The sequence below is a fragment of the Amborella trichopoda genome, chromosome 13 (genome assembly GCF_054954075.1).
Source record: "Amborella trichopoda isolate Santa Cruz 75 chromosome 13, AtrichopodaSantaCruz75HAP2 v2.0, whole genome shotgun sequence".
Lineage (NCBI taxonomy): Eukaryota > Viridiplantae > Streptophyta > Magnoliopsida > Amborellales > Amborellaceae > Amborella > Amborella trichopoda.
In genome coordinates this window covers 8,447,968-8,466,141 of record NC_142348.1, presented here as the reverse complement: position 1 = coordinate 8,466,141, position 18,174 = coordinate 8,447,968, and the positions used below count along the sequence as shown (strand labels likewise).

At 35.5% G+C, this 18,174-nt stretch overlaps 1 protein-coding gene across 1 annotated transcript in view; it reads left to right on the top strand.

Moving 5' to 3' along the window:
• Positions 1–17,174, top strand: part of LOC105420519 (cold-regulated protein) — a 32,967-nt gene extending 15,793 nt beyond the window's left edge. Inside the window, exon 3 of the mRNA XM_088855358.1 lies at positions 16,824–17,174. Coding sequence (XP_088711484.1) covers positions 16,824–17,079 — 256 coding nt within the window. The 3' untranslated portion in view covers positions 17,080–17,174. The remainder of the gene's footprint in view (positions 1–16,823) is intronic.
• Positions 17,175–18,174: the final 1,000 nt, after the last annotated feature.

Genomic DNA, 18,174 nt, shown 5'->3' with positions numbered 1-18,174 from the left:
AACTAGAATTTGATAGAAGTCGAATATTTGTGATAGGAAAAGTAATTTTTTAATTATTTGAAAGACAAGGTTGAGATTGTTGCATGGACCCTTATAAAAGAAGGGTAAATGGGGAATTTAGTAATCTTTGTCTCTCAAAACTTAAAATAGGTGAGTGGGGGTGAGTCAGACTCCTCTCTGGCGTCATTCTCACTCGTATTGTCATTAACCCTCTCTCTCTCCTCTTTCTCTCTCTACTTCTCTATTTCTTTCTAAATTATCATTGATTGATGAAGCAAAGCACTCTCTAACGTCCCTCTCACTCTTGTCCTTCATTTTCTTTCAGCTCTCTCTCTCTCTCTCTCAAAGTTATTTTCCATTTTATTAGGTTTAGGGTGAAAGCGACAAGCATGTGGGTGGCGTCAATAATGGGGCCTTACTTTAACTTCCCTTCCTAAGCAACAAATTAACTTGGGTTTCAATGCATCACGCATGGACCCATGGAAATTCTCTAGGACAGATTTTTCCCAAACTGCCCTTTGTTTGTAAACATGTCCTCATCAACATTAAAACCTTTTAGACAGGTGTTTTATAATCCGATAATGTACCCTAAGAGGGTTTCTGCTGAATTGATTTTGGATCAAATGATTTTTAAGGGTAAAAAAATAAGAGTAATGACACTATATGATCTTCCTACACCTCTATGAGTAGGATCTTAAATGATCATTATTAAATTTTGATACACATATCTAGAAAATCCATTCACCTATGTTATAACTTTTCTAAAGATTTGTGTCAAAATGTAATGGTTATCATTTAGGGTCTCACTCATAGATGTAGGAGGGGTCATTTCTCAAAAAATAAAGTATTCATATATTAAAAGAGTAATGACACTATGAGACCTTCTTACACCCATGTGAGTGGGACCCCCAAAAGATCACCATTAAATTTTGACACACATATCTAAAAAAGTTATCTCATGGGTGTGAGATTTGGGTGAATAAGTTTATTGATAACTTTTTTAGAGATCTGCGTCAAAATTTAATAATGATCATTTGGAGTCCTACTCACATGGGTGTGGGAGGGTCTCATAGTATTATTACTCATATTTAAAAGTAGGTGCGAAAAGATATGGAGACTTATAGTTTCATTAAAGATATGACTTTTAATAAAACATAATAGAAAACCAAGATTCTTATAGCTGACCTCAATTAATTGGGACAAGACTAAACTGATGATGATATTAAAAAATAGAAAGAAAAGTGAGCTACACATGAATTGTAGGCTTTCCTGATAGCCAATTCTTCAATAAAATGGTCTGGTTCTTTGATAGAACATAGTGACTCCCATCAAATTGGATTCATACCCAGTTCCATCAAGGAATTGGGCTGGCTCCTATTGAACCCTATCCACATTGGCGTCTTATAAAACACTTATTTGGACAATCAAATATACTAAGTACGTCAAATGAAAGCAAAGATGATTTTGAACACAAGAACGAAGAATTAACATATTAAATTGGCATCTTGACCTAATTAGTCGCTTGGATTTGACTGGCGTCGCCATCGAATTCTATGAAGGCAAGAAAATTTTTAGAGTTCTATTCAAACTTTTAATTTTTAAATACGTGTTTATAATTTTTTCTCTTAATTGATTGAGACCTGACACCGGACGCCCGTATGCTTCCACTTTATAGGGAGAAACATTACTATCAATACGTACATAGTGAGGTTATGTTAGGGGGAGAAACATTTTACTATCAATACGTACATAGTGAGGTTATGTTAGTGTATTTTTTAACGTACACAATATATTTGCACTCAATATTTTTATTCCATTATGTAGTAATTTTTTATATAAAAATATTTTAAATAATTAATTAAAAATAAAATTAAAAATTTTAATAGATAGAAGTGCATATAAAGCAATGATATTATTCATGTAAAAAGAGACATTATTCACATGAAAAATGATTGTTTTTTAACCACTAATAAATACTATTAGTTTTTATTTAAAATATCTATTCTACTTCTTTTAATAAAAAAAATTACCCTCATTAATACAAAACAAAGTATAAGAGTGTCAAAACAAAATTGAGTACATTAAATAATATAAATATTAGAATAGGAAAATACATTTAAATACCCACTATTATAAAGGCATTTAATTTTCTTAGACCTTTGGTGCCAACCACCAGTTGGTGGTCAATTCTCCAACAACTTGTTCTCTGGATATTAGTCCATTTAGCAAGTATAATTATTGAAGGTGAATGGGAATGCAGATGAAGGTTAAGAGAGAAACATAAGGTGCAAACTTTTAAGTCTAAAAGTTTAACTTTTACAGATAGAAAAAAATATTCTCTCTCTCCACTCTCTCTCTACATGTATTAATCACTTCGGACACAACGAAGCATCCATACACTTTCAATATATTTCACCAAGTTTAAAAATAATAGTGTAGAACTAATTATTTTCTCTAAAGTAGAGTATTAAACTTGGGAATGCTTAGCATTCCTGTGTGCGTGGGGTGCATCTTTTGATAAAGAGCGACACTATGGACCTGCCGCCCTCCTAACAAAACCTACTACAAATACTAGTTTTCAATAGTAGCCTATATTTGCAAACCAATTGTTTTTTCATGTTCCAACTAAAATAGTAGGAAATCATTGTTTTAAAAATTGCCGATTTAGATTAGGAATTGATGAGGACCGACCCGATTTATAGATGGAGCCAAGAATAGACTCACGCAGTTTTGTCATAAAACCGGGTGAGTCTGCGGGGAACCGAACAATCCGGATTGACTGAATCACCCGGTTCCTTCCTCATTTTATTTTTTTTATTATTTCTACTAATTTAAATTTTTTCTTTTAAATTATTATTAAATTCTTTTGAGATTGATTCACATTGTTCCGTTTAAATTATTATTTAAATTTTTTTGAGATCAACTCGCATTGGTCTGTTTTGGCCCAAACTAGCCGTCCAAATTGGTCCACCAGGTGTCCATCTTGATATGGGCCTTAAAACACTGGTGGGAACCAATGAATTTTGATAATTTTATTTTCATATTTTTTTGGTCCAAGAAAACATAAAAAAAATCTGATATATCTCTCTCTCTTAGAAGTGTGCTATAGGCAAATTGGCAAGTAATAATAGAGTAGCAAATAGTAGCAGAGTCCTTAGGAATTCCGAATTCGTGATAAATAATTGTTGGTGCCCTTTTCAATGAGGGTTTTGACGAAACGCAACCACTCCTACTTGATGTGTTATAAGTCCTACTAATATAAGTAAAAGTAAGATGATGGAATGGGGAGAAAATTGCAACAAAGGGAGTTGCATTTTTGAAGCGTCTCATTTCTCCACCAAATCAAGAAAATAGCGGAATGGCGAAGAAAGAAAAGATTTGGGAAAGAGACAAGCAGCCAACTTAGACCCTAGTGATTAAAATTCTACAACAAACATTATAACGAGCTACAGCCTAGAACTAAGGTTTTAAAAATTGGCAAACCGGGCTGAAACCCGCCGGGTCAGATTGAGAATTGTCGTGGCCGGTATGGTTCTACCTAAATATAAGGAACCAGCTGGTTAGGTCCGGTCTGACTTAATTTTTAATATTTTTCATAATTTTGTTTAATTTTTTTATTTTTTGGTTTACTAGGTCAGATCACCGACTCGGACTGGTTTTCCATAAAGGTGATCCGGGCCGCCCAACCATGTTTTTAAACCTTGGGCTTCATTGTGGTACGTTTAGTGACGAGGAGGCTCATGATGAGTAAATAACATGGCAAAATATTTAGGAGCACCGAGGGACGGAAGTGTAAATATGTTTCTGCTGCCAATGTTTGAGGGATTTATTTTATTTTTATTTTTATTTTTTTTCAAAACTCTTATGGAATCTCAAATCATCTAACATGGCCTTTCTAGAAAATAAACACGGATTCCGTTAACATTGAAGGGTCACTATGTAACGTTATCCCAACCAACTAAGCGAGTTTTCTTAAAACTTGAGAATGGGCTGGGAATACCACCTAGCCCTACCAATGAATTCTCAGATTCCATTCTCAACATAGGGTAGGGTTATTCAGGTAATCTCTCAAATAAACGCGCGCTGCCTTTATTCAAGATCGAGAATCTTAAGCATCAGGGGTATTTTGGTAATCTCGTAACAAGTGACTCAACAAAATATTTATCTTTATTCAGAATTTTCATGAATAAGAATAATTAATTAATTTTTAATTATTCTTGGAAGAATGTGATTGAAATGAAAGTTAAAAGAAACTCATGTTTAAATGGGATATTTGAGCTTCTTACGGTTTTGTTGGGGGTCTTCACATTTTAACTCATATTTTTTATTTATCTTTATTATAAGGTGGTTATAATTAATCTTGATTATTGGATGTAAAATTTACTGTAATTAATTTATTAACCAAGCTCAAAGATCCAAAGAAATTTTTTCAAATTTTGTGACAAACCCAAACTATCAGATTTTACATTGAATGATTGTAAGTAATTGTGACCTCTATATAACAAAAATAAATAGTTTTATTGTATACAATTTGTTTTCTAAAAAAGTAAATATTTGAAGTTTCAAAAACAAATATCAAAAGCTCGGATTGAATTCCCATGCAACATTGGTATGGGACCATTCGGAGGGCAAAACCACACACAGACACTCTCTCCCCAAAAAATTGATACAGATAATACGAAAAACAATGTATGACAATAACTCCCCAAACTGGGTGGTATGCCTAGCGATGAAATGTAAAATTGATTCCATATGAAATTCATGTAGAGTGCGTGCAGATTTTAAATAGTTGAAAAAAAACTTTGATGATAAAAATGATGATTCACATATAAAATGTATGTGATCATATTAGGGTGGATTTTGCCAACTTCATTGAACCAACCTGACGTGACTAGAGCCAACTTTATTTAACCTAACTGAGGTGATAGACTCCTCATCCATTCCCCGTTCCCTATGCATTTTGAAAATGATACACAAACTCGTTTTGCTCATTCCCAAAATAAGTTGTAGTTTTACCCATATTTTCTATTTTTTATCAACATAATTAAATGATCAGGTACTTAACTTGACATCATAAGACAAAGGAAAATTGTTTCATGCGGCGGTGACCGTATTTCTATATTTACGGTTCCCGAGGCATAAAGCTTCCATATATAAAACATCCGTTTTAAAGATGTATGAAAATACGTGGTCCATCTAAAAATAATTGAAATTAATGGTCCAAATGTTTCTTAGTTGAAATATTATTTTTAATGTTCAAAATTTATTTATTTATTCATATTAATGATCTCCATGTCAGAGATTACATGTACTTAAAAATTAAGTCTAAAAATCTATCTCAAAAATAAATTTTTAAATAGTGACTCATTTCTACATGGATTCATAAAAACCGTGCCCTAAGCTCTAATGTAAAATATCATGTTGGCCTCATAAAACGCATTTAGAATCGATATATTATTTCTAGGAAAAGACCTCATGACTCCTTCCCCCACGACCACTTTCCCAACTGCACTATTCCACTGCTATTTTTACACAATTTGAAATCTTGTGTGTGTATTTATTTCAATAGATAAGCTCTAGTTGTACAATTATATGTGGCAGTAGATAGGGTTAGGTTTTGGACAACCGCACTTCTGGCTGGCCAGTTTATTAGGCGGCACCTATAAAAGGCAAAGTTTATTGTGCATTCTTGGATGCACCTATTCATATGTTAGTATGTGACCCCCTTCAACCAATCTATCTCAGGGTTGGATTTTGGATCTGAAAATACAGCTTAGGCCACTCCAAATGCATGTTTTGCTTTAGAACTGCTGCAAGCTCAAAAAGAAATAGTGCAGACCAGATGATCTACAAAGAATTGAAATGGAAAGTCCAAAAACAAAATTTAAGATTGATTGCTTTCAATGCACTCTCTCTCACAATACATATATATATATAATTATTTTTTTCAACTCATTTCTATTTGTGGCTCGGCTGTTTCCCCTAGTCAAGCCTTCTCTTTTATGCACATACTGGCTCAGCGCAAATAAAAAACCAATAAATAAATAGTCAACGAATAAAAGGAGAGAGAGGGACTCAGCCTCGGCATAGAGTTGATATCATAACTATAAGTAGAAACTCCCCATGTACGGTATTGAAAGAAAGACTTATGAGATCTTTTGCCGGGAAAATACAATTTTTTTTTTTTTGTTTTAATAATAATGACCTCTTATAATTTTGGCAACAAGATCACTCACATATGGTTTATTACAAACAATAGAAATTCTAAAAGTAAATAACACATCAATAAAATAAATCTCAAGTACTTGATGCCATTCATACAATCTAATACTGTGCTTGAGAATATGAAATAAAGAACAAATATAAGATAAAGATGTCGGATATTACCTCAACCGGATTTTTTACACCCTACACCAAGTCACCACATCCATTGGCGCGTGATCTGTGGTCTAGCTTCAATCTCGAATCAGGAAAGCTAATTTCGGCCGAACTATGTGACCACCTTTAATTCTTCACAAAACCCTAACCTCCAAAAATAGGCTTCCCTCTAATTTGTACAACCCTTAGTTTCTTAGGTCTAGGGGGAAAAAGAGTAGTAGCTAGAGTTGGGTCGTGGCCCCCCTTTGAAACTTTGGGATAGAGAGGGTTAGAGAGAGAAACTCAGAGGAGAGAGAGTCGGGCGTGTCCTCTAAAGAGAGAGAGAATTGGAGAGAGAGAGACTGTTATTATTTTAGAGATGGGAAAAAACTCCCTTAGTTATAAAAAAAATAAGATCTAGGGTTTCTTTAAGGTTTCCCATAGTTTGTCTCTTTCATGAGATTGAATCTGTACCGTTGATCAAGATGACTTGTGGGGTGAGAGATCTGAGCCAATCCATTCCATAGATGGGCTATCAACATTATGGAAGGTGTTTGGACCATTATCCCCCTTTCCTTAAACCATTTTCCCGTCAATATATTTAGATAAAATATATATCATGCATTCCATAAAAATAACATGATCACATCATATATTCCATAAGGATATGTCGAACATTATCAAGTAAATAAATACTACCAAAAATTTTAAACAAGATAAGGTCAATGTTTATCATCTATTCAAATTGACCATATACCTTTTAAAGCATACTTATCATATTACAAAATATGTCATGGCCGCTATATCCTTTCTAAGATTTGACCATATGCCTCAAATCCAAATTGCCATAATCTTAAAGACCTTGCTCACAAAGAAACAAGAGGAATCCAAAGGGTGGGGCGTGCCACCCCTTTGTGGCACATGTGGGCCCCCACCCATATGCCACATGGAGGGCCCATGTGCACTTTGAACCCCCATAAAATTTTATAATTTTTTTTTAAAATTAAATAAAACGAATTAATATATATTTAAATTTTTACAACTTTGTAAAATCAATAACTGTATTTTTATAAGTCCAAAAATCATAATTAAAATATTGAGGGATTCATAAATATTCAAATAATAAAACCAAAATATTTCAATAATAAATGAACACAATTAAATTAATATGATGGGAAAAAGATTCACATGGTTTTAGGAATTCAATCTGTAATAATGGGGTACTCCACCTTCAACTGTGGACTATAGACCACACTAGTTTTATCAAACCGACCCAGTGTTTCCCATGACCTACAGTCCAAACAGGGGCTCATTAGCGAGTCAACAAAGTTAGGTCGATGAATCAAGGAGTCGTAATCCCAATCTGTGGATTAAAGGTCCTCCCCTAGAGACGAGTCAAGGTCACCACGACCTGATGCGACTACAACTTAATGGTGCATAGGGGTATCTCTCGTACATGTATACACTTCACCCAAAAGTGGATATCTGGCTTTCCTGAATAATCTATCAATATGCATGTCGTGTGATGGAACATAGATAAGGTTTTGGCCCCATCTCAGTAGGCCTATCATCACACACAAGGGTCACACAGTCCCTCGGCTCTCTCATCTATGCATAAGCTTTGACCTCATCAAGAGATAACCCAAAACCCTCTTCGGTTAAATCTTTATGTCCAAGTACCTTGGGTTTTACAATCGACTGGCCAAGATCGATAAGTACAGTCCGGTATAAGCAAACATCATTTACTTAGTATGGTCCTCGAGGGACCACACTCCCACTGAGTTTATGTTTCATTATAATAAAAATATTTCAATACACATTCATAAGGCTTTTAAAGGCCACATAAACCCAACATCTCCCACTTGGCCTTTGAAGACCTTACATTATCTCTTTCTCACTTTCTCTCATCCCCATCTCTCACATGTCTTACAAAAACATTAGAGACAACTCCCTTAATCAGAGGGTCCGCAATCATCAAATCTGTAGATATGTAGTTGATCTTGATTTCTTTCAATCTCACATCATTTATTAGGTGATAAAAATAAGGCTTAATATGCTTGGAGTTCTTGTGAAACCGAAGCTCCTTAGAGACACAAATAGCCGCAGTGTTGTCACAGAAAATTCGTACTACATCACAACGTACAGGATGAAAATTAAGTTGATTAAGAAACTTCTTAATCCACACGGCCTCCATGGCTGCTAGACAACATGCCACATACTCGGATTCTATAGTGGACAAGGCCACACTATATTGTTTCTTTGACTTCTAAGAACCGCACCCCCTCCAAGCATAAACACATACCCAGATGTAGTCTTTACATCATCTAGATCCGTAAGATAGCTTACATCTGAATATCCTTCTATTGTTATTTCAGTTCCCCCCTTATATGTGAGCACATAGTTCATGGTCCCCTTTAAATATTTGAGAATTCTTTTTACAGCTTTCCAATGCTTATCTCCTAGATTACTTTGGCAACGGCTCACCAGACTCATGACGAAGGACAAATAAAGCCTTGTCCCCATCATGGCATACATAAGGGACCCAACTGCGCTCCTGTATGACACTCTCTCTATGGCTCTTACATCTATGTCTTCGGTAGGACACATTTTATTACTAAGCTTCGTCTTTTTGTCAACTAGGGTTGACATGAGCTTACATATACTCATATCAAACTTTTATAGTATCCTCTTATAGTAGGTTGCCAGGGAAAGTTGGATAGTCTTCTCTTTCTTGTTTCTTATTATCTTGATGCCCAACATATATGAAGCTTCTCCAAAATCTTTCATATCAAAGTGTTGTGTAAGGAAATTTTTCGTATCAACTATTAGGGCAATTAAGTTACTAACAATTAGCATATCACCCATATATAATAATATAAATACCACATCACTCCCACTGACCTTTTGAGATATGTAATAATCCTCATTATTTGTAGAGAACTCTGACATTTTGATATATGTAATAATCCCATTATCGCAATGCTTGTTTTAGGCTATAAAGGGATTTATTAAGTTTGCATACTAAGTACTCTTTCCTTTTCTCCTCAAATCCCTCAAGTTAGGTCATGTAAATTTCTTCTTCGAAATCCCCATTTAGAATGGTTGTTTTGACATCCATTTGATGAACCTCAAAGTCAAAATGGGCTACTATAGCTATAAGGATTCGGATGGATGGAAATTTGGCAATAGGGGAAAAGTTTCTTCATAAGTTATCCCTTCTTTCTGGGTAAGACCCTTTGGAACCAACCTAGCTTTGTATTTTTCTATTTTCCCTTTAGAGTTCAATTTTTCTTGAAAATTCACTTACAATCAATGACCTTACGTTTTGGAGGTAAAGGTACTAATTCTCATACATGGTTTTGGTTAATGAAAGCATATTCATCTTTCATGGCTTCTACCCAGTATTCTTTTTCAAGACAGGTCAAGGCTTCATGGTGAGTTCTAGGTTTTGAATCTAGATATTTTCCGACCTTATCAAAATTTTCTCCAAGGTAGATAAAATATTCTAGGTAAAGTGGCAGTCTACCAACTCGGTTACTTCGTCTGGTTCAGGTAAAGGTTCACTTTCTATAAAGAGTTTAGGATCAAGTTGGGATGGTTTAGAAGTTTCAGGTTCATGATCTCAAACTACATCCTTGTTTGGGTCTTCTCATAAAAGTCGACTTGTTTTTTACTCACCCTTGCTTCAAGGTACTCTTCCTCGAAGAAGTGAGCATCATGACTTTCTATAACCGCATTTGTTTCAAGGTTGTAGAATCGATACCCCTTACCATGATCTGAGTAACCAATGAAAATGGATTTGACAGTTTTGGGTTGCAATTTGGTTCTATTTTAATGTGGGATAAGGACATGGGCTGAGCAACCCCAAACTTTCAGGTAATCAAGGGAAGGAGTACGACCTATGAAAATTTCGTGAGGAGTAAGTGGGGCAGTTTTTGTGGGAGTTCGGTTAAGGATGTAATATGTCGTAAATACGGCTTCTCCCTAAAACTCCAATGAGAGATTTGCATGGCCCATCGTACTCCTTATCATTTCCACTAAGGTCATATTCCTTCCCTCAGCTACACCATTTTATTCAGGAGTATAAGGCATGATGTACTGATGGATGATCTCATTTTCAATACACAATTCTTTGAAAAAGTCAAATGAATATTCTCCCCCTCTATCGGTTCTAAGGACTTTAATTTTCAGGTTGGTTTGATTCTCTGCCTGGGCCTTATATTCTTTGAATTTTTCTAGGGTTTCTGATTTTGCATGAATAAGGTACACATAACCATATCGCTAGTGGTCATCTAGAAAAGAGATAAAATATCTTTTTTCACTTTTGGTAGTCACATTTATAGGTCCACATATATCACTATGAATGATTTTCAAAACGCTAGTAGCTCTTTTTGCCTTGGTGGTATTTTTCCTTATTAGTTTTCCTTACACACAAGACTCGCACACTTTCGATAAATCTCCCTTATAAATCTGAAGAATCTCGTCCCTTTTTAATCTTTCCATTCATTTGGTGTTAATGTGTCATAACCTCATATGCCATAGGGTAGCATCTAATTCATTAGGGGACGAGACATAAACAACGTTCTCTTTTATTTCAATAGTAAATATCCCGTCTACAAGTCGTTCAGTCATGATCACATCTTTTCCCTTCAAGACCACCACTTTCTCCCTAATGAAAGTGGTTAAGAATCCAGCCATAGACATCTTAGGAACCGAAACCAAGCACTTCCTCATATCAGGTGCATAAAGTGCTTGCTTTAGGATCAACGTGCTCCCACTCTTCAGTTTTAGCTCAAAATCTCCAACTCCAAGTACATCGGTCTTCTGATTTCCTCTCATATAAATATCCTACTGTCCTAGCCCCTTGAGAGTGAAAGAACGGTAATCTTCTTTGGTGTTTGTGACATGGGTCGTAGTCCCCGAGTCAAGACATCAAGAAGCTCCCTTGGGGTCGGCTAGTATAGACTCGAAAACCACACATGCTAATTCCTTATTAGTTCTACCAGATTTGTTGAACCCACAACTATTGGCTATGTGGTCCACCTTCTTGCAAATAAAACAAGTTCGAGTCTCTCTCTTTGCTACTTTATTTCCAAAATCTTTTCTTTTGAAATATATTTTTTTCTCAAAAGTATTTCTTCATTTTCATTTCTTAAATTTAAAAGATGGTTGAGATTTTACCATATGCATGGCATACCTTGGGGTTTGCCTTGAACTCCTTATTTCTTCTTCAAATTTGATAGTCATGATGAGTTCCTTCAATTTTGGTGCCTTTCTTCTAGCAAAAATAGAAGATATGAAAGTCTCCCATAAATTAGAAAGAGAATTCATTAAATGAATCACTTGTATAGATTCATTGGGCTTCATGCTTGTATCTTCCAAATCTCAGACTGGGGCACGAAACACGTGCACATGATCTGCAAACTTGGTACCTTCTACCATTTTTAAATCATTATACCTTCTCATAGCCATAGTTTGCTTCATGAGAGAGGGTTCAACATACTCTCTTTCAAGTTTATCAAAAATCTCACTTACAGTATAAATTGACTCGTACTCAGCAGCATGCGAGTTAGTCATGGCATATAAAAGAATGTGCTTGCATTTTAAGTTTCTCCTCTTCCAATTGGCGTACTCAACTTTGATTATTTGAGATGAGTCGTCAGTTGGACGAAGAGGTCGGTCCTCAAAGAGTACCTCATGCAAGTTTTCTTCATAATACACAAATTTGATTTTTTTTTTTTCATGAAGCAAAGTTGGTCCCATCAAACCTTTTGGTTTTCAGGATTTCAGAGATGAAGGTATGAGCAGCCATTATATTTCTATTCTCAAGCAAAAATAAGAAAAGACTCATAATGGCAATCAAGTAAAACTTTGCTATGATACCAATGAAATAAAGACATATGTGATCTTTTGTCAGAGAAATACAATTTTTTTTTTTTTTAATAATAATCACCCCTTATAATTTTGGCAACAAGATCACTCAAAGAAGGTCTTATTACAAACAATAGAAATTTCAAAAATAAATAACACATCAATAAAATAAATCTCAACTACTTGATGTCATTTATACAACTTAATATTGTGTTTGAGAATATGAAATAAAGAACAAGTAAGTATAATATAAAGATGCCGGAGATTACCTCAACCGGGCTTCTTACACCCCACACCGAGTCACCACATCCAATGGAGCGGGATATGCGGTCTAGCTTCAATCTCGAATCGAAAAAGCTGATTTCGGCCAAACTATGCAACCGCCCTTAATTCTCCACAAAACCATAACCTCCAAAATTAACTTAGGCTTCCCTCTAATTTCTACAACCCTTAGTTTCTTCTTAGGTCTAGGGAGAAAAAGAGTAGTAGCTAAAGTTGGGGCGTGGCCCCCCCTTTGAAACTTTGGGATAGAGAACGTTAGAGAGAGAAACTCAAAGGAGAGAGAGTGGGGTGTGCCCCTCAAAGAGAGAGAGAGAATTGCAGAGAGAGATTGTTATTATTTTAGAGATGGGAAAAAACTCCCTTATTTATAGAAAAAATAAGATCTAGGATTTCTTTAGGGTTTCCCATAGTTTGCCTCTTTCATGAGATTGAATCTATACTGTTGATCAAGGTGACTTGTGGGGTGAGAGATCTGAGCCATTCATTCCATAGATGGGCCATTAACATTATGGAAGGTGCTTGGACCAATATCCCCCTTTTCTTAAACTATTTTCCCATCAATATATTTAGATAAATAGATATCATGCATTCCATAAAAATAATATGATCATATCACATATTCCATAAGGATATGTCAAACATTATTAAGTAAATAAATACTATAAAAAATTTTAAACAAGATAAGTTCAATGTTTACCATCTATTCAAATTGACCATGTCCCTTTTAAAGCATACTTATCATATTACAAAATATGTCATGGCCGCTATATTCTTTCCAAGATTTGACCACATGCCTCAAATCAAAATTACCATAATCTTAAAAACTTTGATCACAAAGAAACAAGAGGAATCCAAAGGGTGGGGGGTGCCACCCCGTTGTGGCACATGTGGGCCCCCACCCACATGCCACATGGTGGGCCCATGTGTATTTTGAGCCCCCATGGAATTTTATAAAAAAAATTTAACATTAAATAAAACGAATTAATATATATTTGAAGTTTTACAACTTTGTAAAACCAATAACTGTATTTTTATAAGTCCAAAAATCATAATTAAAATATTGAGAGATTCATAAATATTCAAATAATAAAACTAAAATCATTTTAATAATAAAATGAACACAATTAAATTAATATGAAGGGAAAATGATCCATATGATTTTAGGAATTCAATCTGTAATAATGGGGCACTCTACCTTCAAATGTGGACTACAGACCACACTAGCTTTATCAAACATACCCAGTGTTTTTCATGACCCACAGTCCAAGTAGGGGCTCATTAGCGGATCACCAAAGTTAGGTCGATGAATCAAGGGGTCGCAATCCCAATTTGTGGATTACAGGTCCTCCCCTAGAGACTAGTCAAGGTCACCACGACCTGAGATGCATATGGGTATCTCTCGCACATGCATACGCTTCACCCAAAGGTGGATATCTGGCTTTCCCGAAATCTATCAATATGCATGTCATGTGATAGAACATAGATGAGGTTTTGGCCCCCGTCTCAGTAGGCCTACCATCACACACAAAGGTCACACAGCCCCTCGGCTCTCTCATCTAGGCATAAGCTCCGGCTTCATCAAGGGATAACCCAAAACCCTCATCGGTTAATTCTTTATACCCAGGTATCTTGGGTTTTACAACCGACTAACCTAGATCAATAAGCACAGTCCGGTATAAGCAAACGTCATTCGCTTAGTATGGTCCTCGAAGAAGCACACTCCCACTGAGTTTATGTTTCACTATAATAAAAGTATTTCAATACACATTCATAAGGCTTTTAAAGGCCACATAAACGCAATAGGTATTTCAATTTTCATTAAATTCACATTCCAACTTTAATTTATCTATCTGATGTCTGTATATATAATACATGATCCATGCATGCTAACTTGTGAAGTAAAGAAAAGTTTCCCCTCAATTCAATGTTGAAATAAGGTAGTAATGAGTTCTAAAAGATCAATAGATTCCTGGTTAAATCCCCTCATGGTCCAATCTATCTTATTTAATTCAATGTTGAAATAAGGTAGTATAAGTTCATTTGTTGGTAGCTTGGAAGATTACAACCATGACTATTGCTTTTCAATTAGTTGTTTTTGCATTAACTGCCAATTCATCAATCTTATTGATTAATGTACCTGTTGCATTTACTTCTTACGATGGTTGGTCAAGTAACAAAAAGATTATATTTTTTAAGACATTATTATCGATTGGATTAGTTTTTTTTTTATATCTATACTTAATTCTCTAATCTCTTGAGCCTTTTTTGGATGAACAAATTAACCCTTACTCAGAAGGCATTCTGTTTGTGACACGCATTAAGTATGAGTAAAAAACACAAAGAACACAAAAAAAAAAAAAAAAATTTGAGAGGGAAGGTTAAAAAGTTACCTCAAAAATTAGAATCTTGGTGAAACTTGAAGTGAATATAGTATTTGGCTATCTAAAAATATGATCCATATGCGTATTACCTAGTATACATCTGGGTAAAAATTGAGGGCACTCGGTTAACATCCCATAGAAGGACGAGTGACAAGTCGTCGCCTGTATGCACACGTGGCGAGCACTGCTGCGTCAAAGCGACACGCGAAACGTTCGGGGCATTTCCGCAAAGCATTTCATATTCATGAGATGGAAAGGTGTCGTGGAATGGATGGGCCCAAAGATGGATGTGGTCTTCCTTTCGTCTTGTTCGATTTATCGGCCTCTTTGTCTCTCTAATCTCTTGTTTTGTTGAGCTAGCGCTTCTTTGAGCAAAAGAAAGGCAGGTTAAACTCTCTCTTTAGGTTTTTTTTTTTGGTTTATTAGCAAATTTATTGGTATTTTCTTTCCATTGGCATTTCTTTGTGCTGGTATTTGTTAAAACATTTATGAAAATTTTTTTAATGCTATTATTTATTTAGAAATTTCATGGCAATGCATATGGGTACCTTTTATTCAAAGCAACATTTTCTGAGAAAGGTTTGTTATGTACTTTGGGAAGGGGTGGCAATGGGTTAGGTCCGGACCCAGATCCAGATCCAAACCAGAATGTATTCGGGTTCAAGTTTTGAACCTGAATTCGACCCGTCGACGTAAAAGTTGGATCTATACCCGTATCCATTAGGTCTCGAGTCTATTCTGTTGGGTCTCAGGTTTTATCCCGTTGGATCCCAGGTCTGGTCGGGTCCATTGCCACCCTCCCTATGAGCTTCTTATAGCCTACAATGGTGAACAACCTACAATGGTGAACAACAGACAACTGATTTTAGAGAGGTGGGAAATTACATAGAGAGAGATTCGAGTTCCAGAGGGAGTTCCATCTCCAAAAAACTAAGAGAGGAATAATTGTAGAGAGGGAGGATGGAGATGGGGTTTGGCCGTTTCGAGAATTACTGAAAGATAAGTATTACAATGACTTTAGGGTTGGGGTTTTGGCTTTTGGATAAACTAAAAGTTCAGGTCCGGGTATCCAGTTCGGGTATAACAGGACCCGTACCCAGACCCGAGACAACCCGAATATCTTTTATTGGACCCGGATCCTACATGCAGGTCCAAAACATGGACCCATACCCCACCTGTGCTGGGTATACCCGACGGGTATGGTTCGGGTACGGGTCCATTACTACCCCTAACTTTGGGCATTGATATCTGGTCATAGTAACAATTTTTTTGTTCATTAGAATGATAGATCATAAAATTAGCATGATAGATCATAAAAGGTCGGATTTATTTATCCAGAAAAATGCAGGCACAAAATCTCAAGACGAGCTGTAAACTTTGTGTAAATTAAGAAACTGGCAACGCATGCAGCCTGGCCTGTGACTGTTTTATTTTAAGTGTGGCAAAGTAAACAAAAAAACAAGAAAACACGTTGGATCGGCGCTTACCCTTCCTTGGACCACGCCCTACATTTTTTGGGTTGGACTGGGCTGCCTGGCCCATTGCCAGCCCTAGTTTTACTGTGATTAACTAGGTTGGTCAAGAATCTAACCTAGGCCCTTAAGAATTTAAGGAAGGACTTTTGTTAATGGCATGACTTTTTTTTGTTTTTTTTTTTTAGTAAAAAAGAAATATACGAAGAGAACATTTACTTTTAGTATAAGGTGATCATAGCTAATGTTGACCATTGAAGGTAAAATTGGGTGGTTCCATTTATTCTATTGACTGAGCTAAAATTTCAAAAGAAATTTTTTCGAATTTTGTGACATTTATTTCTATATCGGATAGTTATAAGTAATTGTGACATCTTTGTATCAAAGGTAAATGATAGTAATTGTGACCTCTTTGTATCAAAACCAAATGGTCTCATTGTATACAATCTTTTTATCAAAGTGTTTTAGAGGCAGAAGTTAGGATTGCGGTTGGAGTTGGGGTTCCCATATGTGTGCAATGCGGGACGCATAGCAACCCATGCAGGTGCAAAGTGGTGGGTCCCACCCTGGGGTTCCTGGCCTTTGCGGCGGCAGCTGTGGTGGAGTGGCCTGTGGGTGCGGTTGTGTATCTGTTTCGGCACATGACGGGGCGTCGTATCATGGCTCATCCCGTTACCGTTGTTTATCCCTCAGTTTCTAATGCTATCCCTATCTAAGCCAACCATGTAAATGATATCCCCATCTAAGCACACCATGTAAATTTTCATTTCGAACTTTTCTAAATAAAACAGGTTCAATGACTAAGTAAAAATTCCTTGTCATTTAAAGTTTTTGGGAAAATTCTACATTGGTTATCTATCTAATACAAATCCGAATAGACTCTCTCTTTTATTCGGGTTTGATACAGGTTAATACAAATCCGAATAGGCTCTCTTTTATTCGGGTTTGATACAGGTTAATACAAATCCGAATAGACTCTCTCTTTTATTCGGGTTTGATACAGGTTAAAAGAAAGTTTAAGGTCTCGATATTTTTGTAGATTATAAAAAACTCTTGTTAATTCTTTATAGTAGGCAATTATTTATGCTTTCTATATTTGTCCTACTTCATAAAATTTATATACTTCTTCCTACCGTCTATTATGAATAGACAGCTAAGATGGTCTCAATCACGATGTTATGTTTCTACACTATTTTAATTTTTTTACAAATTGTTTTGACACCAAATTTTGTGGTCTACTCCTATCTAGTTGTATCTATAAAAAAATATTTTTAATAAAATAAAATATCAAAATATCTATAAAAAGTATTTTGATTATTATATTTTATCAAAAAAATTAAATTTTTTTTAGGTGTATTTTAACATGTACTAAATTTGATAGTCAAATAATTTACAAAAAAAATTAAAATAAAATACTTGAGACATCGGAACTAGGTCAAATGATCAGTGATCCACTTGATATAACTTGAACAAGAAGTATATATCTTTAGGAGAAATATAAAAACCTTTCCCTTATTTCATTCTCCGTTTCTATACATTAGGATTAGACCTCTCACTCTCTCTCTCACAATATGAATGGAGTCGAAGGTTTGTGAGTTTCCCTCACTGTATAGCACATACACACAATGAAAGACGGTGATGTCGAGAATGGGGTTGCGCAGAAAAGATCGGTTTCCTCGTCAAATAGAGAGAACCGTTTTATTTCAAGAAGAGAGATGCCTACTGACAGCAAAAAAATGTCCTTGCTCGACTTACCTCACACAAGAAGAAGAAGAAGAAAGGAAGTAGAACCCGCTTAGATGCGCTCCTCC